Source organism: Telmatherina bonti, assembly GCF_933228915.1.
Source record: "Telmatherina bonti genome assembly, chromosome: 11".
Lineage (NCBI taxonomy): Eukaryota > Metazoa > Chordata > Actinopteri > Atheriniformes > Telmatherinidae > Telmatherina > Telmatherina bonti.
Window position 1 is genome coordinate 23,404,089 of NC_136629.1, and position 25,477 is coordinate 23,429,565.

The 25,477-nt window shown below is 40.8% G+C and overlaps 1 protein-coding gene across 1 annotated transcript in view; it reads left to right on the plus strand.

Moving 5' to 3' along the window:
• slc35f3b (solute carrier family 35 member F3b) overlaps positions 1-24,217 on the plus strand; it is a gene marked incomplete at both ends in the record, with an annotated part of 61,043 nt that extends 36,826 nt beyond the window's left edge. The window contains 6 exons of the mRNA XM_079249422.1: positions 12,313-12,652; positions 18,692-18,911; positions 21,112-21,237; positions 21,725-21,917; positions 22,047-22,136; positions 23,976-24,217. Coding sequence (XP_079105548.1) covers positions 12,313-12,652; positions 18,692-18,911; positions 21,112-21,237; positions 21,725-21,917; positions 22,047-22,136; positions 23,976-24,217 — 1,211 coding nt within the window. The remainder of the gene's footprint in view (positions 1-12,312; positions 12,653-18,691; positions 18,912-21,111; positions 21,238-21,724; positions 21,918-22,046; positions 22,137-23,975) is intronic.
• Positions 24,218-25,477: the final 1,260 nt, after the last annotated feature.

Here is a 25,477-nt window from a genome sequence, read left to right on the forward strand (position 1 = left end):
GTGGATTCAGTAGTTTTTTTTTTGTTTGTTTGTTTTTTTTTATTGAAGCTGGGTGTGTGGTTCTTACTGTTTTCATCTTGGCAGCATTACGCATACGCAAATGCAAAAATGAGCTGAGAGGGGGGCTGTGAGTGTGGAGATGGAGGATTGATGTCATACTCCAAGCTGCTAGCTAAGAGCTAACCTAGATTATAGGATCTAACCAGTTAAAGGAGGTAGGCGGTCTAAAGCTAAGTCTCACTGTTTGCCGGTGTAGATGCCAGATCTGCTCGGGGCCCTGTGCCTGCCGATGACATTGCAGTTTCTGATTGGCTGGACGTTGGGTACACTATTGTGATTTGTCCGCACAACTTCCGGAAATAGTTTTTTCAGTGACATGGGATTGTAGTTCTTTTTCGTAGGTTACACGGACATTGCTCAAAAAGAAATCCATCATTACTGATCAAACAGGACTAACCACAACCTGACCATCATTTCCAAAACTCCAGAGAGCAGAAAGACTGAATTTCGGAGGGAATTGAAAAAAAATACACAATAAGAAATATCAGAGCAACTTAATGTTTAGCAATTCCTGTTTAGTTCATAAATGGTATATTTATTCCCAATTTAACAAATTACAAGTAAATCCAAAACTAACCTTGTTTTGCTTGCTGCATTACATGGACAAGTGTATCACTGCGTGGGCAAGCTCCGCTCGGTGGTGGTTTAAATACCTTTGAAATGTAATGACAAGTTGCCATGATCATAAAATCGATACATCTTCAGGTTCAAAAGGGCTTTATTGGTCCGGGAAAAACATTTTTAGTTTGCCAAAGGAAATGTAAAATAAAAGCAAAAATATCTATTGATAAATTAGACACCACGAGCATCTTATTAGACTCTAATGCAACCTCTATGAGCACAACATAGTGTGGCGTCAGCAGCAGGCGCAGGGCCCTGTGCAGATCTGGCCACCCGACCAGAGCTGGTACCTACACCAGCTCAAAAACTGCCTGTGCTTTACTCTGCCTTTTTGCAGCTGAAGATCGGATACCTGTCAAAGATAAATATCACCTAAATGTCAACCTTTTAATCTAAAATGATTTTTGTAGCAGGCTGTAATCATGTTTTTTTCAGCTGTGAAGTTGGCCTTTTTAACATTACCTTTTGAGCCCCAACAGCGAATGTGGGGTGAAGTGCAATTTTTCACACTTTTAACCATCGAACGATGCCGCTTGTTCAATTAATGGTTTAAAAAATCCAGAAATGTAATGTTTTTACTGTAGCCTGTACCTGTGGTTCAGAGTCTTATGATAAGCTGTGTAAGAGCTGACCTGATATCCAAAAAAATGTAATTTAAAAGTGAACAATTTTAAGAATGATAACCATTTTTGTGTTGCAATTTTATGTCAATTTTTTGCCATTCTGGGGTGTTTCTTTTTGTGAAAATATGCCATTTTTCCTGTTTGAAAACTCTTTTCTTTTTGGCTAATTGCAGCTTGTTTCCATGTTCATTAACAAGTCTGAGGATGAAGTTTCTTCTTGTGTTAAATACAGCCCACAACCATTTCACAGTCTGCTTAATGTTAACCTATATTGTTGCAGTCAGAATTTTTTATTTGCCATTCAATTAATATGCAGCAATTCGCTATACAATTATTTCTTTTAGAAAGTTTTCCTAGTTTTGAGACCTTATCTACGGAAGCCGAGAGCGATCGTGGTTGCATTTTATTTTTTAAACACCGTTATCTCGAGATCACAGCATAATTGTCTCATTATCACAGGATAATCAACTTTGTCCTAATAACAAGATAATTATCCTGGGATCCCGAGAAAACAAACTTCTTATGTTGTGATACTGAAATAACTGTCTCACTGTCTCCAGAAAACAAAATTGGTTATCCCGTGATAACAAGGTTATCTCGTTATATCGAGAAAACAAAGTTGGCTATGCCATGATGACGAGGTAATCATCCCATAATTATGAGAAAACACTCTTCATTATCTCGACATAACGAGAAAATTAGGTTGTTATCTTGAGGTATCCACTGATAACGGGGAAAACGACCGCTCTTGGCTTCCATACTGAACTCATGAGTTTGTAAGGTTAAAAATATCAAATACAAAAGCCAGAAAAATTTTTACACCTTGAAAACATTTAAAACCTTTCAACTTAGCACTAAAAGTAAGGAAACTTAAGTTTTGTCAATTATTTCTCCATAATAAATAATACCTACACGTGTTTAGTTATACATTTTTGGAAAGTATTAGCCACCTTTACGGTGCAGTATAGCTAATAAAGACGATGCTTCTGTAGGAGTAACACAACTAACGCAACTGTCTGTTACCCACTAAAAACGTACTGAAATTCCCTGCAGTATTCTCCTGGTGGTTTTTATATTTGTTTTGAGTTGCTTAGAGGATTAGATGATTGCTTTCCCACAATAATAAGGAAACTAAAGACGACAATTGGCCATTTTTACACTAGATTAATTTTACACCGTAGTATGTGGCAGCACCTTGCACAGGCACAGCAGCTTGGCCACATTTTCCTGTGGGATGTCTTTTCCATTCCTCAGCCAGAAGTTGTTTGTCAACCAATGTGGTTGTGTTGGTCACAGCATGCACCCAACAACCAAGTCACTTTACCATTCTGTTTAGCAGAGTTGCTCATTACACATCAATCCTCATGAGTTACAACTCGTTGTAAAGGTGACCAATTAGGCTTTAAACCATTAAATAGTTATTACATTGTAATACATTACATTATTACTGAAGGGGAGAAATAATCAACACAATAAATAACACAAATTTCCTATCATTCCTGTAAATGTTCATATAACACTTCTAGTCTAATATTCTGACATATTCATTAAAACCGTAAAAGAAAAAGGAATGAGCATCAACTGTAATGTTTACTTGGTGTAATTATAATTTTATTCACCATAAACCGCCCCATTTACAGTGTTTATGAGCCAAACACCCCCTTGTCACCCTCCCACCTCCGCTGTAGTCCCATTTCTGTCATATACAGTCCATTTATAGTCTGAAAGTTTGCCTGCTCTCCTTCGGGTCAGCTCTTACTTCCATGCAGTGTTTTCCTTTATCAGTGGGGGGGGACCCACGGCTCGAGGGGACGTTTCAGAAAGGGGTGCGTTGCGTGGCGGGGCGTGGGTGTGACACCGGTTAATGCGTGACGTTTGCGAATTGCAGCAAATGCCAAACTGTACGTGAAGAGGAAAGGAGCCAGGACGCAGTGGATACAGCAGATTTGGGGCGGGAGAGGCGCGTGGAGGAAGGGGGTGGGGGGACACGACAGAAGCAGAGGGGGGGAAAAGAGAAAGGAAAATTATCAACAGGGAGTCGGATGGATGAGAGGGGACAGAGCGCGCCAGACCGGTTGTAAGGGTCCCATCAAGAGGTCTGGTGTCTGCACCAAATCAGCTTCAGGGATGTAGCCGAACCGGTTTGGAGCTCAGCCCATCCGAGCTCATCATCATGAAGAAACACTCCGCAAGGGTTGCCCCGCTGTCCGCCTGCAACAGCCCGGTGCTCACCCTCACCAAGGTGGAAGGTAGGCAGAGTTCCTATCCATCCAGACAGCCTGAAACCCCGCATTCCCGGGACTCCTGCTCCTGTTGCAGATCTTCTCATGACAGAACAGCTTCTAAAAGGGAGAAATTTAGCCGAATGTTCTTCTAAAGGATTGTCATGTTTATCAGTCAAGACTGGGATCAACTTAGAGATATTAACGTAGCGCCGCGGTGAGGGAATAAAACCTGGCGCACAACTTGGTACATGATGCAGTCCATTTGATCATTTTGGCACCTAGGCAGAACACTTATGCATTTCCTGCCTACATTTCTAATTTAATTGTATTTTTTCCATTTCACCTTGTCCTGTTGATACCCCCCGCGTGCATTTTATTGATTTATAAATTAAATAAATAAAAACGGCGCTTAAAATGGATTCAATAATTCACAAAGGCGCTGGAAAGGGCAATAAGCGCGACTGGCGGTGGCCTGATGTGCTAAATCTTTGCAGACCCTCAGGGGAGGAGTGACTTAAGTTGTTTTTGCAGCAGGGATTCCCCTGTCTCTCCCCTTCTTCTGGCTGCAAGAGTCACAAAAATAGTCAAAGCACCTTTTCCACATCAGCTGGGATATGAAGCCAGCAGTAGACATGTTAATGCTTCCAGTAAATGCTCTGTGACTCACTTCTTCAATCTGCCTCCGTTAGAAACTGGCATCTCCTGCTGTCATTGCAAAGGGAAGGCACTTCTTTGACTTCTTATGTGCATATGTTGTAGCTACTGATGCTCTGTGTTTATCACTGCTGCAGCATCCTCAGCACCCCTGTTCTGATGTCTTGAACAAGTAGAGCGGCGTACCTCCCTTTTACAGTGCCTGATGCTCCCCCTGCCTCTGGCTTTTGCAAGGAAGCAGTGTTATACATTTTTTTAATCTCCCCCTTAGCACGGAGGATCATTTTTGTGTTTAGCCTGAGCAGAAACTGACGGCTTTTTTTCACAGCAATCTTAAACAGAGCAGTGATACCTTATCAGTATTTTTAAAGCACATATTTCTCTGTTAGGACAAGCTGCTCCAAATTTCTCTTCACTTAAATTATTCTGTTATTTTTACATGATAAAGATAGCCTTAAACTCCCCATTTGATTAGCTTTGGTGTACCCTGGGCAGTACATGAAGGACTTAATAAACCCTAATGGTAAAAGAAAAGTCAGTTATTTGCCAAAATATCAATGTTGCCTCTAAAAAAAAAAAGCTGCTTTAAATTCACGTCTTAGCTACTTCTAAAGTCAGTAAATACTCATAAGGCTGTTTACAGCTCTGTTACGCAGTAGTTTTAGCCTGTTTGCTGACTAAGACTTGTCAGAGCTTAACTCTGTGCTTCTGTGCATGGAAGCTCACAACAGTATGAGGTAGAAATGAGAGTATATCTCATCTGCTTGATCCATTATGCATGATCATTTCAGGTGTTAGAATGAAGACACCGCAGAAGCTGATCAAAGATCTAATAAGGTATATCTGAGCTACTTAAACTGTATTCTTCAGTAACCTCAGAGCGATCATTGCTGCTGGATTGCCAGAGATTCAAAGCTTATTTGTGTAAATGTTGGATCAAAAACATGTTATTTTTTAGAATGGCTGAGATGGTGGGCTGTTATCCAGTAAGCTCCTTTGTATAGAATTTGCAAAGGCTGTGTTGTGACACAAGGTGGTGGATGAAGAAAGAATTAAATGTGTGTATGTATGTGTGTGTGTGTGTGTGTGTGTGTGTGTGGGGGGGGGGGGGGGGGGTGTTATACAGTATTGTAAACTGTTGCGATGAGTCAAAGCTGTAAAGTTTTATGATGTGAGCCTTCAGCTCCTTGTCTCAGCGGCTGCTTTGAAGGCAAGCGGGGAATCGCAGGGGGCCACAGCGGATCAACACGCAGCTTTTGCAAGTCTCTGCTGCTTATGTAATTCCAGCTCCAAAAACCTCTGTTCTCCTCACTAACAACCTACACCCAGCTAAAAAAAAAAAAGTTTTTTTGGGGGGGGATTTTGTGATTCTCAGTGGTCTCCTTTCTTTCCTCTGTTTTCTTTTTGTTGTACAGTTTTACATGAAATATTAGTGATAAAAAGCAAGTTGGGCTGAGAGGAGGCTGCAGTGTATTCATCAATGTTAAGCTAAAGCCAAGAGTCTAAATGTAGCAATTCTTTTGGAGCAGTCACACCTTAGTTTTAGGAGAAGGTGGAAAAGTCACCTATCAATGCTGACATCAGTCTGGGCAGAAACTGTCGAGACTGTCTGTGTGTTTGACAAATCTACCGGGATTCACTCTGGATATATGTTGTTGTTTCCTTGAGCCTGGCGATTGATTAAGTGTCATCGTTTTTTAAAAAATCGCTGCTTCTTTTGTGTGTCGTTGTGGTAAATTCACCAAGCAGCAGCCCACGGACAATAATTATTGATTTTTCTTTAAATGAACCTGTGTGTCCTTGGAGAGTGTCTGTGTTATTTCTGTGTTGCAAAAAGCAGGGGTAAGAAGTTCATAGACATCCCATTAATCACTTTAACTTAATTATACATGCTGTGAAAGAGAACAGGCTTCTTTAAAAGGTGATTCAGTGTTCACAAATCCCAGAGGGAGCTGGGACTCATGAAGACTGAACCGTTCCCCCGAGGACCTTGTGCATCTTAAGTTACATAGTATCATTTGGACGATAGAAAATTAAAACCCTTCACACACAGATGATGAAATCATTGATAGTCGTCTTGGACCAGACAAAGTGTTTCCCAGAGGGATGAGATAACTGTCTGCTGTGTTAAAATAGCTAGATTCATTTTAATGAGAATGTGTTTGTAGTTTGCTTCATTCTGTCTGTTACCAAACTTTAAAGATGTTTTGAGCAAACTTCGGAAGAAACAGCTTTAATTGCATTTAAAGTTTATTAACTTGATCCGTGTTTTTTATGCATGGATTTAACAGTATGTATATTTAGCAAAACCGAAACCTTTAACATACACTGTACTAAATATAAACCTTGCATTGTTCCTTTTGAACAATCAGAAATGTGTCTCTTAGGTTTAAGAGCTCAAAAATCTGCTTACATATTGTTTTTCTTTCTTTTTTATATCTATGATCATGCTTCAGCATTTACAACCACAACCTTCGTATGGGAGATGACGCCACATCAGTTAAAACTGAGATCAAATTTATGTTACAGCCTAAGTTACATCAGTAGTAATGATTTTCAGTTTAATAAAACTCTTATTAAAATGTTATTACAATATTTTCAGCCCTTGAGTGTTAGTTCTGTTGGCTTTGATGCTTATCAAATGAATAAAAGTTAAATCTCGTTTTGCCAATTTGTCTTAAAACCATTTGTCTCCTTGATAAGTGAGCAATGAATACACAATGACAAGGCTTTTTATTTTGCTTGTGTTGATCATATACAGTGAGTGTGTGTTCAGATAAATCCATCAAATTGAAATGTAAGATTTTATGTTTTAATGAATTTGAAGTAGTTTAGATCTTAAGAAGGTGCCTTATGGGAGAGCAGCGGTGTCAGCCGCCGTTAACTTTAAGAAAAAAATAATCAAAGAGGAATCATAGACTAAAGAAGTTGATCCAAACATTTTTGTAATGCTGTAAGAAGACTATAGGTTTCCTCCAAATTTACAGATTTTTTACAGCAAAAAAAGTTACCTTTGAAATATTTGCCACAATTTAATCTGTGAAAATAACTGAGCTGGCAGTTGTTTGATAAGCGTCATTTTCCTTGCGATGCTACTGATAAACTACTAAACAACACTACCAAGCGTCAAACCGGATGAGTAATTTTTGAGCCGTGACTTATCTGATTGGTTCAAGGCGTTGAGAAACGGTGAAGTGCTACCTCAGGTTGATGGGAGTTTAATAGAGGGCCTGTGATATCAGTGACTCCGGGGTGCAGAGAGGAAGTAAAACTATTGTTTGGGCCGCCGCTCAGTGTACACCTGCGGTGGTTGCCTATCCATTACTTCAACAGGGATGCTGTGGCCAATCTGTTAAATATTGATTTGTCGCGGAAAGTGCTGGGACTCATGCCAGTCTGTTAAAGTGCAGGTCAATCACACTGTATTCACTCTTTTAAGAGACTGCAAGAAAGAGGGAGGGATGCTTCAAACACTGTGGGTATTACAGCATACAGTTAGCCAAATATGATATCATTTTGATGCTGTTGTTTCTGCTATAACACAATGTGCAGACCCACACTATGCCATCATTGTTTTTAATCGTGTCGTGCTGCAGCATCAACCTGTATCCTGAGCATCTGTTGCCATGGCCCTGCAGGTCAAAGCAGAGAGATACAAGTTTGATGCTCCGCAAGGAAGTTGGTTTTGTTGTCCTTGTGAGTTTGAAGGAGAAAGCAATCGAGACTGAAGGCGAGTGGGATCAGTAACATTTGTCCCACCCTTGTCTGCCCTCTAGGGCCTTTGTCCCCTCAGCCCATGTGGTCCAGCCTATCAGGGGGATGACACAGCAGGGTGTGTTTTCCGCTCTTGCATTATTGAGTCGGACAGGCTCGACAGAGGACTCTGCTCTGGTGTGTTGAACGGCCTCTTACTGACAGGTTGGCCCGACCAAGCTGTCACAGCCACGTATCACAAACTCCCACTGTCCGTTAGATGCTGAGATTACAAAGACAGTGACTGCTGTCTGTCTGCGCTATGTCTGTTTGTCTGATGATCTCTGGCATGGCGAAACTCCCACTCATCTGTAATAACAGATGTACTTTATACATGAGTTCTAAGATGTGTCTCACTTTTCTTACAAGGAGCGGCATCTTTCAAGACAGCCTCTGATTTCCATGTCCGAAATGTCAAACCAGATAAGTCAGGAGGGAACTGAAGGGTTTATTTTTATGATTAATTCACTGATTGATACTGTCTGACACCCAAAGACAAGTCTGATGATAAACAGCGATTCTGCATTTGATCGTCTTAAACATTTCACCCAAGAATTTCAAATTAAAGGTTGAGCTCATGATTTAAAGATTTAGATTTTCTTCCAGTTTCCCATATCGGATCTTAGTTTGGTACACAGGGAGATCTGTGCACAATGAGACTTTTGAAGGTATTGATTTAAGTGATTTAAAGTTCCCTTGCAGCCAAACAAAAACTTCACACTTTTTGATTATTAGCATGACAGGCACTTGCACAAGTGAATTCATATTCCTCAGCAAGCCAAGCCAGCAGTAAGATGAGGTATTCTGAAGTGTCTATGGGTGATTGATCTGTTTACCCTCTTGGATCACTGAGGCAGAGCGCCGCAGTTCGCACTCGCTCCCACGGAGAGTGGACGAACAGTTTGCCAGACAAAACTCCCTGTAACATCTACGCTCTTCAAGCTGTTGCATGAACATCCTGGCAGAAATAAAGCCGCCTACCTACACCGCTACCTGCAAGGAATCCAATTCATGCTCTGGGGGAAGCGGGGCAACAGAAAGGTGGGTGGATGGCGTGGGTGGTGGCCTGCCCGGGGGTGTGATTGAGGGACGTTCTCACCCCGTCACAGCTGGGTTGTGTGACGTGTGAGAGCAGTCAGGCAGGCAGGGCTCTGCTGGCAAGTTTGGGATTTGCAGCTATCAGCAGGCAAGATCTGCACTGCAGAGACTGCATAGGGGGAGGGAGGAGAGCAGAAGTAAGAGTGAGGCTGATCGGGAATCAGGGAAGCATTGAATCACAAAGGGAGAAAAAGCTGGAAAACTGGCTAATGGCAAGATGAATCTTCGCACCATTTAGAGTGTTCCACTGGGAGTGCCACACGCATTCAGCAAACAGCTTATGAGGTGTTCAGTGAGTTAAAATACTGTAGGCAGACAAGTGAGCAGACATGATAAAGATTGATATTCCGTGCCTGTAGCTTGAAAAAGACCGGTATTTCTTCTACATATCCACTAACAATCATAAACAAGGGAAATTTTCACTTAAATATGAATGTCCTTCGAGGGCTACGGCAAACGTTTTCCATTAAAATGCTCTCATCTCTTGAACGTTCCTTTACCTGTGCATAGTGGATCCAGTGGAGTTTGGATGCTTTATTTGAAGTTTGTCGTTGGGAAAAGATACATTTAAGGAGAGAACAAGGAGACATACAGCTGTCACATCAGATTAGTCTTGGTCCAACAAGCAAGCAAACACTCTCACCCTTCCTTTGTTATTGTACTTAGGATTCACCTAAATGCATTTGGACATAAAGTGGGGTTGGATAAATAAAGATATTTTCATGCAGGATAAAACTGAATCTAAACATGAATGTAAATCTATTCAATGTGCAGAAGGCTGAGGTTATTTATGATGTAATGCAGGCTTTTCTCTGTGCTGTATGCATCCTGGAGTCACCTTGACAGTATTTATTTGATTATGAAATATTCAGAGCTCTGAGTTAACCATTAGCATTTACAGAGAGGTCTTTCTCGAGTGTTTTGTCAAAAGTAATAATAGCTGAAAAGGACATTACCAGCACTGACCCAGCACCCTCACACTAATGAGCTCAGCCCTGCTGCATATTGCTCATCAGCAGCGCTCAGTTGATACAGGATCATTAGACACAGTCAGTATGACTGCAAAAGTAGCATATTACCTGTAAATCATCCTCCTCTACTTTAGCTGTAGCAAATGAACATGGGCTAATGTCTGAGAGTTTAATCAATTATGTTTTTAGTTAATGTTAATGACTGCGTTTCATTTCATAAAGAATAGAGCACACTATATTTGAGTTTTATGATAACAGATTCAGTACGGGGGGGGCTGTTCTATATAATTTTTATTCCCGGGGCACATGTCTAAATGTACCAGAGCTGGAAGTGCTTAGCTGGGGCCCTGAGCCTGCCTGGGGGTTGATTGGCTTGGCTCACGGCTGCATTTGAAAGATTAAGCTGTGGTGCAGTACAGAGAAGTGGTCAGCGCTGCGGGATGTGGGACGGTGGCCCGGGACAGACAAAGACTGGGTAGCATAAACAAGAAGTGACCTTCAAAACAAGCCGAAGAGGCTTGAAGCTCAGAATAGAGGAATATAACACTCAGCCTTGTACTGAAGTCTTCTAGAGACTTTCACGCGCATCTGCCTCTTTTTATGCTCCTTTGCTGATTCATCATTTCATCAGTGCAAAAACAAATGATCTTGAGTCATCTGTCAGTGCTGCCAGATTTGCTTCTGCACTGCTAGAGCTGCTATTTGCTTTTGCGGCAGAGGGCATTGATTGGGATGCTTGAAGAACGCAGCTTAATTTAATGTTAATGACATCACTCTTTTAATTTATTTGTTTGCTGTAGATAAACAGAATGCAGATCTGGTCTGCATTCATTAGGTAGCTGGGGGAAGCCAGGGTATTAGCATTAGAGGTGATAGTCATCAGTAGAGTTAATCTGCGATGTGATGAGACCACCTGGCAAGGTCAGACGCAGCTCTTCCAGGAAGACTGAGCCGCCTCATTGGGTATGATGGATGCCCCCCTTACACTGCTCTTACTGAAATTCACAACAAGCTGCTTATGGAGGACAACGGGTGTTCCTTAGATTAGATCATGTTAACCTGGTGGCAAGCTGCACCACTGATACTGATTACAAAACATTAATTTCAAATAGGACTGAAATAATAATTTAAAAAAAAAAAAAAAAAAAAGATTTTACTGTCCTGGTGATGCTGCACAAAGATAATTTCCACTGTATCGTGATGTATTCTGGTCTCATAGAGGCCTTTTGAAGTGTGTTCTGTATTCCAGTCAGGAGCGTATGGAGATGAATCAGCAAAATGCTCCCTGCGTTACCTCTGGAAGCACCATCAGGAAGATCCCTCCTTTTTCTTTTAAACTTTTTGGAAAGGAGCCACAGATAATATATGGTGCTTATTACATAGTTTTTATTAAACAAAACTGGCATGGGGGTGCTGTTTCCTTAATATGCCGCTCATATGCTGTTACTAGTGGCAGCTGCTATTCTTCTTATTCAAGACATATTAATGCATTATTAATACAAGCACTTAATCTTTCTGAATGAGCAATTCCTGTGTGGATTATGAAGCTATCTGCAAAATAAACATTAATCCAAGGGATGACCTTGCTTGTTGCTTTTTAGTGTTGATATTTTCACATACAGCTGAAACCAAACTGTTTCAAAGAAGAAGCAGATGTTGTATGTGTTCGAAAGTTAAAAAACTAAAAACAACTTAATGACCTTGGTAAGTGAATCGCTTTTGAGGCAGCAGAGTGGGTGTGAGCGAGTGGGATGGAAGACAGCAGGTTAACATAATTCACGCCTTTCTGAAGACATACTGAAGAGGCTATCAGGTTTTGACCGTATAAATAGAAAAGTTGGGAGTTGCTGTGTGTGCCTTTGTGGCTTGTGGACACACGCATGTCACCGCGGCTCATCAGTTGGAGAGGAGGTCGTCTTGGATTGGAAATCGGATCCGTCCTCTTTTGTCCTCTGTTTGGCAGCCGCCTGTCACACTTACTATATTTTTAACTCAGATGTCTGATTGATTACCTTCAAGATCATTTAAACCACAGAAGCAGCTATTTTTAACTGGAAAGAAATGACAAGGCGTGAATAACAAAGAGACGCAACTTGGAGTCTACTGAATCACTTTCTGTCTTTGACTCGCTGGAGAAGAGAAGTAACATGTATGTGATGCTGTAATGACACTTTCACAACAACATTAGAACTTGTTGAGATCCAGTTAGTAAATGTGTTTTTCCTTTTAGTGATGGCTCATACAGGGAAGCTCTTTTCTGACAGTGTATTTCAGTCAGGCTAAAGTCGTGTGTTTGTGTGTTTATAGGAGAAGATCGGACCAGAGAGAGTGTGGTGGGCACCACAGACTCACAGTCGGCTGGAGCAGCTGGGACAGAGTCCAGTTCCAACAGATGGAAGCTCCACTGTTGCATCCGCGTAACAGCTGTACAGGTGCAAAAGGCCCTGTGGGGTGTTGCCATGGTGATGTGCGTGTGCTCATCCTGGGCAGGCTCCACCCAGCTAGCCAAGCTGACCTTCAAGCAGTTTGATGCCCCGTTCACCCTCACCTGGTTCGCCACCACCTGGAACTGCCTCTTCTTCCCACTTTACTACATTGGCTACCTGTGCAAGAGTCCTGAGAGGCAGACGCCCAGGCAGAGATTCAGGTTGGAAGACTCACACTGCATCACAACTAAAACGGTTAATAAACCGATGGTCTAAAATCACATTTGCATGCTAGTCTTTTATTTGACAAGAAATATTTATTTAGATGTGAAAGAAAATTTAAAAAAAAAAAACAGAGAAATGACTAAGTTTGAAATATGAAACTCTCTCTGGGTACCTTTTGAAAGTTTAATGCTTTTCAAGACCAAATTTTTTCAAAGGTTTGTAACAAAGAGCTTCAGTGTTGTACAAGTGTTTTCACATTAAAAAGACGTATAAGGATAAAATTATGAGACAATATCATAGACCGTATATGAAAGATGGACAGAGCCTCCGGCGGTTAAAAGTGAAGCCCATGCGGAAGTGCATAAAACTGCAGTTCCCCCTTCATCCACTAGGGGCTGGCAACAAAACAGAGCAAATCCCCATAGACTCCCATGTTAAAAAGGCCAACCTCACAGCAGAAATAAACATGTTTACAGCCTGGTTCAAAATTCCATTTTCATTTTAATAGGTCAGGTTTACCTTCATGACAACCGGGCAGGGACTGAATTTTTTTCTAACTCGCCCATTTAAAAGTAATTTAATCTCAAAATTCGGCATATTTAGGGGCGTGTCCTTTTGACTGACAGGTACCCGCTCTCCCGCTTCAAGTAAGAACGCAGAACAACCGTGGTTTTTATATATATATCTATCTATATATATATATATATATATATATATATATATATATATATATATATATATATATATATATATATATACATACATATATATATAATGTGTGTGTTTTCATCTGGACTCCAGTCCAGGGCATTTCAAGGTCAAAGATAAATACCATCAAGAATAATCCGGATATTCTATCTGAAACATTTCCAGCAGTTATTCAGGAGGCCACTAGCAAGTCAACAAGTCAGTGTTACAAAAAGATCTCCCAGATTTTGCAAAAGATCATCAGGAAGCTTTTGGTCATCCATCCAGAAGCTAGATGAAATGAATATTAGTGTTGTGTGGACTTTTGAAATGCTGCTTCATCTCTGTCACAATGTTTAAGCATACCCATATAGCAACAAACGTTTAGTCCAAACATGACCTACAATTGACTTTTTGTTTGGCCCATATTAAGTCTAATCTTCTAGCAATGACTCTGTGTGAGTGTTGCTGCTGAAACTCAGCCACATGAGCACCACATCTGACCCACACAACACTTACCTGTGACATAACTGAGCCATAAGTGTTTAAAGTAGCCCAGGCTAGACATAATGTGTTTACCATCTGTGTAGTGTTAGAGATGCAGTGCTTTTTGTGTTTATGTTACTTGTTTCTTACAGTTTTAGTTTTACAATCACTGGGGTAAGCAACAGTAATAATCCTGAATAATAATTATGAGAAATGATACTAAAACCACATGAGGCTGCAGCCAGGCTGCTGTAAAACCTGACCCTGGGCAGAAGTCGACATTTCAACAAGACAACGATGCAAAATGTTTCATCATCTGTCAAATGTTGCTGTGAAATATCAACTCCAGCCAGAAGAAATCTATTGGTCAAATAAGAATTCACTACGTAAAAAACTTAGAATTACTAAGAATATTTTGGAGCTTTTCTGCATATTGTTTTGGTCCAAACCAAAGTAATTTCATGATTTAGAAAAAAAAGAAAACAATGGAGATTCTATTACAAGAGCAACAAGTACATAACTGTCAACACTAACAATATCAAGGAAACATGTGATTTTTAGTGTATAGGTTGCTACCTATCAATGCATATAACCCTGAGATCAGTTATGCTATGCTAAGTGTGTGCTTGTTTTCATTGCCGTGCTTTTGTTCCTTCTTGTATGTGGCTGACAGACCAAGATCACATGCACGTGTTGTGATATTAAATCTTCTACAGAACAATGCAAAGCAAAAAATCTTTGAGGGAAATGTAAAAAGCAAATGTCTGCTAAATTTGTAGGCCTGTTTTCTGTCTGCACCCCAGCAGTTACTTTTCCCACAGAGAACAGTTCTGCTGCAACCTGAGTAAACAAGAATGCAGTCATTACGACTGACCGAATAACACAATATTTTGTGTAAAATCTTTTCTGTTCCTTCTTTTTTTCCTCTACTCACAATATACATGATTTAACATCACAGATAATCTGCCCTCTCTGCCTATGAACACTCATAAATTGCAGTGACAAGTTTTGTTATCTCTTTGTACGAGGAGACAGTCAAACTTGTAATCCAATTATAAGGCAGCTTCTTACATTATGGAAATTTGGTCCAGTTGACAATCTCATGTCTTATCTTTGCTATCCACTGTTCTGCTGGAGTACAAAGAGATAAAGTGGCTGGTGGGATTGAAGGAGTGATGCGTGGCGGTATTAGCTCAGTATTTGGGATTCCGCTCTGTGATCTAAATCCCCTTTGTTTGAGAATCACACAAAGATCTAAGGAGTTCACCTCCTCGACCGGGGCTGATGTCTCTCTTGATTATGAAACATTCTGTTTTTTGTGTGTTTTTTCACATCGTGCCCTCTAGTGAATGTAACTATGACTAAGTAAATGAAATGAAACACACTTTGTTAATGCTAGAAGGACATTTCAGTGTTTTAGTTGGCTTTTTTTTTTTCAAAACAAGAACAGTAACTGATTAGATAATAAAGCTTTTTCCAGATAATTAAGTCTTTTTCCAGGATAGCAGCTGGCAGAAATGATCTTTCGAACCTTTCCGTCATGCACTGGACTTGAATAAGTCTTTCCTTGAACATACTTTGATGTTTCCTCACTGTGCTGTTTGTAGAGGATGAGAAGAATTATCTTCAGCAGCTTGTGCAGCATTGTTTACCTAGCAATCAGCTGCAGCGGCTGTAGACTTAACCCCAGCACTGAAGCTGCCTTGTTGCTTAGTTTGTTTGGAATCTATTACTCCGTACTTCTGGTCTTCTGCTCCAAAAGATGTCTGCAAACTTCCACAGCAGACCTAGTAAAGATATGCAACATGTTAGTGCAGACACTGAATGATTCTAACTTCCTTAAGTATTTGTCTACTCTCCTTCCCCGTTGACGGCTTCTGTGTTGCATTTCCAGCCCAGTCTGCTGTCTAGTAGAAGTCCAAGGTACTTGCTTGCCCTTCAGATGTAAACAGGGGTTTGTTTACTCCTGTTCCTCCTGAAGTCACAGTCATCTCTTTTGCTTTGTTTGTGCTCATCAAAGAGAAACAAGTGCTTAACTGTTAACAAGAAGAATATTAAGGAGGCACATGAATTTCAGTGTGTAGGGTGCTACTTAACAATGCATAGCACCCTGAGATCAGTTATGCTATGCTGATTGTTTTCATCTAATGAGATGATTATTTCTGCAACTGACCCGTTCTCTGTACTCAGCTGCTTTTCCATCAGTGACAAACCCCCACAACTGCAATCATCAGAGTCTTTCTGTAGATGACAGGACTAAGAGTAAGAAATACTAAGAAATTACATCTGTAATATCTGACAGGCCTTTTTGCATATAAAAATGTAGCCAAACTTAAATAGGAGATTTTTAATATGCGTCGTGAAGATTCTCTGTCGTGTTTTCTTGATGTTTTTATGTCAGATTGCTGCTGCAAAAGGAAGAAAACATTTACAAAAGATGTAACTGTTCTGTGTTACAAAACTCTACAAAAGTCCTTTCACTGACCAAAGTTTGCTTTAGCCTGCTGCGCTGAATGTTGCAGCAGCAACATAAAATCCAATGTGGGAGCTCCTTGATGTGTTGAACCATCGGTTGTTTTTTTCTTTTCTGATATCAGTTGATCCAACTCCTGCTGTCATGGGTTTTAGGAGGTTTGTGTCTCATATTTGGTCTGCAGTCATGAAAACACAACGGTGATCTACAACTGATCCTTTTTCTATAGAAATTCAGTGTCATCCCCAAAGGATCTTTGAATAAATAGTGAATAAAATAAAGATAGTTTAACCATTTAAAGTTTGCATTAAGGTTAGCACTGCGGGCTCACAGCAAGAAGGTCGCTGGTTCGATCCTCGGCTGGGGTGGTGTGTTTGGACAGTAGCCTTGTGTGGAGTTTGCATGTTCTCCCTGTGTTAGGGTTCTCTCTGGTTACTCCAGCTGCCTACGACCGTCCAAAGATATGCATGTTAGGTTGATTGGTTACTCTAAATTGCACCGATGAGTGAGTGTGTGTGTGAGTGGTTGTTTGTCTGTGTGTGTGGACTGGACCACAGACAGGGCATAACGATGTGCTGATTAATCTGCAAAATCTTAACAAGGTGTCATTATGGGAATCTAGAAAGTTGAAACTCAGAAAAACTTTTTTTTTTTTTTTTTTTTTTTTTTTGGTGATGTTAAGACTCTTCACAATTTTCTTATTATCTTGCAGGATACGGAGTAAAAAATTTGAGGTTTTGGTGTAGGGGGTGATAAAAAATATTTTTTATCCTTTGTAGTTTGTGTCAATATAGAGAAAACTGCTAAATAAATTAAATGTGTTGGTATTGGTATTATCGTTATTAGTTGAAGGTCACAGCTCCTCCTAAATTTAAAGCAATCCACGCTTCAGTCCCACCTCTAATCACTTGGTCACCTACTCAGCACTATTCATCTCATTCTGTCAACCCAAGCAGTGCTATTCCTGTCCTCCTTCTGCCTTATTATTCCCTCTCTCATCCATCCTTCCATCCATTATTTCCTTCTCTTCCTTATCCATATAATCTCTTATATCCCATCTCAACTTTTTCTTGTCCATTTTCCTGTCTTATCATCTTATCATCATCTGGGGGATGTCAGTAAATCATACACTGAAAATTTCTCTATCTAAAAGAAAGACCCCCCCCCCCCCCCCAAAACACACACTTAATATGCAAAAATCAGTGTCCATGTATTCATTTGCCATCTTCTCTGTGCACCTTTTCACAAAGCCCAACAGTACTTTGTAAACACCTAAACAAGTTTCGCACCAGTCCCATGAGTGAATCTGTAATGGTAAAACATATCAGATCAAAGGAGAAAGACACCACAAACTAAAAGTAGTCATGACATGCAGGTGGTTCATCCACTGTGCATAATGAAATGATAATTAACTATAATTTTGTTGTCACTAAAATGGTGTTGTGTTTGAATAGGGGGTGCGAGCTGTGCAGTCTTTGTGCAGACTTTGGAGCTGAATGCTACTCCAAACAATCCAGCAGGACACTTTAGCAAACATACCATCAGTTATTGCTGCTTCATCACTTTCACTTGGCCAGATGCTTGAAGGAAAAATGCTGTAACGCAACAGCATTGTGAAAGCTTACAGACACAAATACACAACTGTCATATTTTGATCCAGCACAGAGAATGAGGTCTTGTAGTTTAGGGGTGAAATTAATCCTTTTTGCCATGAGAGCAGAGTCACACACCATCTTATTGAGCAGAAAATGTAATAACACAGTGGACCGACGGCCGTCGGTATTCTGATACTAAATTACACGGTTTGGTTCCTCTGTTACATAACAGACTGCACCATATGGACCCAGGCCAGTAACTTTTAGCTTGTCAGCTTTTATTCAAGAACATTTACTTGTGTGTAGCTAAAAACTTTCCTGGGAACTTTTTGTTAGGAATCAATCCCAGGCTTGAACCAGAATTTCGTGACCACATCTGGAAAACACAAAGTTAATGTTAACTTGGCTGGGAAATGAGTCCTTAATGCTGATTTGACAAGGTTTCTTTCTCATCTGAATTGCTGCATCTTTGCATCAGCTGTTCAGCCTGTGCATGAAAAGCAAAAGCAGAAGAATTTATAAAATATTAACATGTTTGACCCTCGTCATAACACGCATATGGAAGTCTTTACACAGCATCTTAAAAATAACGCTGAGGATGGTTGAAGATATTTTAAAATCTATTTCCTGTACACATCACAAAGTTGTGCTTAGTTGATTTTTATATGGCTCCAAAAGATGAACTATTTTTATTATTCATGGGGACCTCACTGCATTTTTGAATACTGACTTTGTCACACCTTCAACAGCTTCTTATCAGCACTCATTTTCCGCATCAACATAATGTTTTGCAGGGAGTGTTGCAGGTTTTTCGGGGACGACGGACTGACACCCAAGGTGTTTTTCACCAAGATAGCACCCTTTGGACTGCTGTGGATCCTCACCAACTACCTGTACCTGCAGGCTCTCAGGAAGATCAACACAACAGACGTGTCAGCGCTTTTCTGTTGTAACAAGGCCTTTGTTTTCCTGCTGTCTTGGACTGTGCTCAGAGACCGCTTTATGGGGGTCAGGGTGAGTATCAGCAAATATCTGTGGAAAGTTTCTGCTTCCAAGACAAAACATAGTATCTTTAATCTCAAATACATCTATACTGTACTGAACTGCTTGTGCTGTCACATGTCACATGTTAGGTTGTCTATTATCTGGGAAACTTTTGTCTTTTTGAAACTAAATTAGGTGATCGTAAAGTTGGATTTTACTTTTGATAATAGCCTGACCCCTCATGACTTGAGGAAGAAAAATGTGAGTCATAACTAATTTTAACTAATGTTTTCCTTTTTTCTCAGATTAGCTCTATTTGATCACATTCACATAAGATGTGGAAAAAGTCAGCAAAATAATGAAATTTGTGCTGCATAAATCTGCTCTTTCTTGTCTTGTAATTCATCTCCTGACCTTTTGGGTTTATTCTATTAACCTGGGAAGGGAAAGAAAAAATGTTTCTGCCTCATTATAAGTCTCGACTTTTCTGACATAACATCATTTAACGGCCTATTGGCTTGTCGTTGTGTTTTCCATTTTTCTCCCATTGAAGAAATACGTCAAATATATTTTATTTTACCCTCTTAAAGAAATTGAAATTTCTTTAAGAGAAACAAATTCTATGTTTAAAACTTCCAACGCAATAAAAATCATTTGTGATGCTCTGAGGAGATTCACGTTTAATTGTGAGAGTTACACACCCAATAATAGAGAGTAAGTAATCCATATGATAGTGTGATCGCTCACTGATGACTGAGTGTCATTCAAGCGCACCTCCAGTTTTGTTCCTCTGTGCGTGTGTTTGCTGGCATGTTTTGTCTGGACAAGAATAGAAAATCAGAGAAGTCACAGTTTTGAATTGAGGCGCCTCCCTCTTTCCTCCTACTGCACGCCTCAGATGCCCCCACATCTGCATCTGTCCTGCACTCCGCAGAATGAATTTCCCCTGTTTTCCTCCACACACTGACAACCACTCTGCCTGTCTCTTGTGCATGCCGCCACTCCCCACCCCCATTATCTGTGATGAAAAGCCCCAGTAAGCGACAGTTACTGTAAAAAGGCAGCGCACCCTCTCTCTTGCTTGGTGGTGGGGATTGCAGTGTTTAGAAGTCTGCGGCAATGCGGGGGATCTTGGACGAGCATGTCAAGAAACCAAAGGAGGAGAAAGATGGGGGAAGCTGAAACATGCTTGTTAGACAAGCACAAAGATTGTTTTGGTGACACTGTGAGCATAGTTATGACTATTTTATTGGCTCTATTTGGTGGCAGCAGTGAAGTTGGGATGCAGTGTTCAGGTTAACTGAAAACATTAAGAAAATGTGAAGGGAGCTAAGTGGAGATGAGAGTTTTAACACTGTGGGTGTGTCCTAAACAGTCTGCAGTGTAGGTAAAGTCATGATTCTTACAGCCCGTGACGCTGAAATTGTGCTGAAACATCTCTCATTGTTGCTGACCCTGCAAACAAACCTGTTCACTAGAATGAAAGGTGTAGCAATGACCGACGGCCAACCTGCAGTGCAGAGAGAACCGTTTTATCAAAAGTACCCTGGGGCTTCGGCCAAGCAAAAACACAAGGCTCATTTATCTTCCTGACACCTCCTTAATGCAGAGCTAATCCACTCAGCTGGACTGCATCACGTGCACAAACACCCCTGCATGTAGAGTTTCTGCATGAAGACATGCGCAGGCAAAGAGAGGGGAGCTACGCATGAGAGATTCAGCTTTTCTGCAGCCAGGGTGACTGAGAGTGGGATGAAAAAGACGATCCGGAGACATGTTTTATAGCTGTGATAATTGCAGTGACTGAAGGATTGTGTGCATGTTTGGGAGGGGGTGGGGGGTGTCTTTGTTTGTAAACACGATAGCACTGTATTGGAAATCAATATCAGACAATCAAGCTAACACTGAAGAAGCCGCCTGTCCTGTGTTAGAAGCCCTTGCCCTGTGAACCCTACAGCAGATTCCCCATGATGCAGGCCTGCATGCATGTGGGAAATGTAAATGCCAAATGAGCAGCCCGACATGCTGAAGATAAAACATAGCCCACACATTAATCGCAGCTTTACAAAGCTAGATCTGGGAGGCTTGTGATTTCTGCACAGACTAACAAAGCGGAGGCCATGTGCGCCTGCTGTGTCCCCGCACAGCAGTGAAGGACTGTGCGTCTTAATCACCAAACTGTGAGCAGCATGTTGTCCATTCATCATCCACTGATGTCCTGTCTCCACAGATCGTGGCTGCTATCTTGGCCATAGCAGGCATCGTGATGATGACCTATGCAGATGGATTCCACAGCCACTCAGTCATTGATATTACGTTGGTCGTGGCCTCTGCGTCACTGTCAGCACTCTACAAGGTATTTGTTTGTGTTCAGTCGAGAGACATTATTAGTAAGCTTTACTCACTGCATTGGGGTGATATTTTTATCTGCAGTGGAACAAACCCATTAAAAAAAAAAGCAAAACATGCATGTATGTATGAATAGTCTTGTCTTATATAAGACAACTTGGACTGGCTGCTTCCTTGTTATGTAACCAGGTGGCATAAGACAGGATGAGATTAAGAAATAGAAGACTCCGCTGGCATAGGTGTGTGATGTGTATGAATTTGACTGCTGGCCTCAGGCTGTGACATCCCAATCAAAGGGGCAGATAGCCAAATTTTGACAAGGTCTGTTCCCCCCTGTGCTGCTTTGTATGTCACCTCATGTGATAAACAGACAGCAGCGCCCCTGAGCCAGAGACATGGCAGGTACTTGGCAGATGAAATCTCTGTAATACCCCTCAGCTCCATACGGGGGCGAAACCTGCACATTCATCTCACTTGTCTTGCTTTATCCTCAGGTACTCTTCAAAATGGTCCTGGGAAGTGCCAAATTTGGAGAAGCTGCACTCTTTCTGAGCATTGTTGGAGGCGCCAACTTCATTTTCATCAGCTTTGTGCCAGTCATACTGTATTTTACACATGTGGAGTACATTGACTCACCTGAGGACATCCCCTGGGCTTACTTCTGTGGAGTTGCAGCCCTGATTTTTGGTAAATAGTGTTCATATATCACCCAGTTTTGTTCACAACTCTGCACGGTGCTGATTATGTCATCTCTAAAAGGTTTGGCATTCTCATTGTGTGATCTGCTGTTGCTCTAAATTTTGTTTCTCCTCACAGCTTTCAATGTCCTGGTGAACTTTGGCATTGCGATAACATACCCAACGTTGATTTCCCTTGGCATCATCCTAAGTGTCCCTGTAAATGCCAGTAAGTCTGTGGATTTTCCTTTGTTTTTCCAATTTTTAAATCTGGTCACCTTTTAATGTTTCCGAAATCATCCCTTGTGACATTTAATTTATAATCTCATTTTGATCCATAATCTTTTAATGTCAAACTCTCTCTCATTTTTTTTAGTTATGTGGTTTTTATGTTTTAGAAACAAATAAAGTAAAAGTACTAACATACTTAATGGATTATTCATTAAATGAAAGATTATTTTGCGATTGCTAATAAAACCTCTTATCTCTCATTTTCCCCTGAACAATCAAACCAAATAATAAAAAGGTTAGGACAAATGTAAAAATGTAAACTAGAAACAGAATGCAATGATTTCCTAATCTCACAAACCCATATTTTATTCCCAGTAGAATATAAACAACCTGTCAATGAGACATTATACCATTGCATGGCAGAATATTAGCTCATTTTGATGAAACCACTCATAAAAGAAATTGGACTAGGATGTAAACTGTAAATGTTTAGTCTGGGACCAGACCAGGAAGGGAGGAGACCAGTTTCTGGAGTTGTCAAAAATATATGGTGTCCATGCAGAATTCATGCTCAACAGTCCTGGACATCGTTACTCCAAATCACAGGTGTCAAACTCCAGTCCTCGGGGGGTCGGTATCCTGCAGGTTTTTGCTGTCTCCATGCTCCAACACACCTGACCGAAATGCATAAATAGGTTGACAAGAAGCTGCTGGATCCATTTGATTTAAATAGGCTGTGTTGGTAGAGGAAAACAACAAACACCTGTTGGATACTGGCCCTTCAGGACTGGAGTTTGACACCCCTGCTCCAAATGTTTTGTATTAGTGAAAAGTCTGCAGGTGAGGTTTGACACCCAGACTCTTCTCCTGTAAGGCTGTGTTGTTGTGATGGATGCAGCATTGTCTTGCTGAAATATGCAAGGCCGATCAATGGAAGAGATGCTGTCTGGATGGGAATATTGATATTGCCTTTGCAGAGGAGAAAGCTGTCCACATCATAGGAGCTAATTCAACTCCATGTCCTCAGAGATGCAGGTTTTTGAATGGTCTGCTGGATAACAAGCTGATGGTACATCTGCTGAGAAAAGACACCAGTGTTTCTGGATCGGGTTCAGACGTGCCTTTGTCTTTGCAATATACAGCTTTAATCCTCTGGCATTCCAGTAGGTCGCAGGTGAAGCAAGATTGAAGGAATACCAAGGGGCTAACCTGGGTTTGAATTTCATGGTGAACTGTGTTCACAGCCAGTGATTTCTGGAAGTTACTCAGCTCATTCAGTGATTTATAGTGCCATCCGAGAGCCTGAAGATAACAGACATCAGGTTTTGACTTTCACTTGTCCCTTTGTTCACAGAAATTTGTCCTGATTCTCAATCTTTTGACGTCATATACTGTGAATGTTGGAATCTTCTATCTGCAGTTTTATGTAAAGAACATTTATAGAACATAGATGCTTGGCAGATTGGTTAACTTCTGCCCATCTTTACATCTGAGAGGCTCTGCCTCTCTGAAATGCTCATGTTATACCTACAGTAGCTATATCACTGACATGCTGCCAGTTATGATAATTAACTGTCAAATGCAAATCTGTTTTTTTGTTTTTTTTGTATTTGTGTCAGTTAAAAAAAGATGTGCAGCCAGGTCCTGTTGCTCATTTTCTTCTCATTTCCCATCACATTATGTCGAGTGTTTTTTACTCTATCTAACTAATGAATAATAATTACCATCCTTAGTTTCCTCCTACTTCTTTATTTATTGAGCAACAAACATGAAACTATTTTAAAATTGAAGGTAATTATGTGTTCATATTAATCCAATCCTCACAATTTTTTTACAGTGGTGGACCTCTACACATGTGAAATTGGTTTCAACATGGTACGGCTAATCGCTGTGTTCATCATCTGCCTGGGTTTCCTCATGCTGCTGTTGCCTGAAGACTGGGACCAGTGCATCATCCAGCTCAGCACAAAGCTGCGCAAGCGTGATGAGCCAGCAGAGGGCAACGGGGAGTCAGGCGCCGGCACAGGGCTCAACTGGAGAGGGAGAAGCAGGACCTCTATGTCAACATTTGCACACTAACTTTATGAAATGTGACAGTACAAATACACACACAGACACAGGAAGGGAGGCACATTAACAAATTTGATGTGCGTGGTTACTTACTTTTTGTTTTGTGCAGCTTCCTGGGTGAATAAACTCCCAAAAAAAAAACTCTAATCCTGACTGCCCACTGATCAGTAAGTCAACCAAGAGAAGACATATGAGGCTCAGATTGTGTATTATTCATGTGGCATCTATTCTTCTCACAGCTTGTAAAATATGGTGCAAGGATATCAAATTAGTTATTTTCTTTCATACCAAAAAAGGGATCAGGTATAACTGATTGAGTCATGTGTCAATTTTGCAGTACCTCCTTATCAGTCTGCTGCCTTGTCACCAACTGAGAACACCGGCCAGCTTTTCTGAGATTTTTTTTCAGTTGTGGACAAAATTTTTTTAAAAAAGAGGCCCAGAAACTTTCAAGTCAAGTCTAACACCTTTAGCTGGCTTGATCAAACATGTAAACATTTACGCAACTAAAAGATTCAAAGAAGATTACTAAAAAATTGCCTGAGAACAAATAGAAAATCCCAGTCACATATTTCAGGTTTAATGATGAATATCTGCCTTTGGTGCACTGTACATAATATCTCACACCATGGATGTCTTGCGTCTGCGGACCCGATAGTCTCATGTGGTGTGAGGGGGACCTGTCTGGATGTCTGAGGACCATTCTGAGAAAGCGGGCCTCCTATGGTTATGTGCTTTCCATGGGCTAAACTCCCTATTTTCACTGCTCCCCCATTAATAAGGACCACCTCCTAATCATGAGATAGTTAAATCAATAACTAAAGCGTTTGATATCAGTGCATGAGACGGTTTAGATTTGTTTAATTTCTAAATCTCTTAATTAAAGCTTCAGGTAGACAAGCTAAAGGTTTTTTACGACTTACATGCTACATGAAAAGTTGGAAATACCCCTTTAATTACTATGAACATCAGTGAAAGCTATTACTGAGCCTCTGTTTGATAATTTAGCTTTCTACATCCACGTGCACTCAGACAGATCTGCAGGGGTTCAGTTAAGTTCTTTTATCTCTGGTGAAAACAACAGATGGTAGACAACCGTCCCGCTGTGGTGGAGAGCTCTTCTCAAAGGAAAACGGAAAAGAAGTCTTACTGTATCTGTTTTTATTTGTCACATTTCTGAGGCAGGTTAACTACCACGATACAGAGAGCAGCACCTCGTGAAGCAACTGGTGTAAACTCTGCCTTGCTGTGAATGTATGAACATCGACC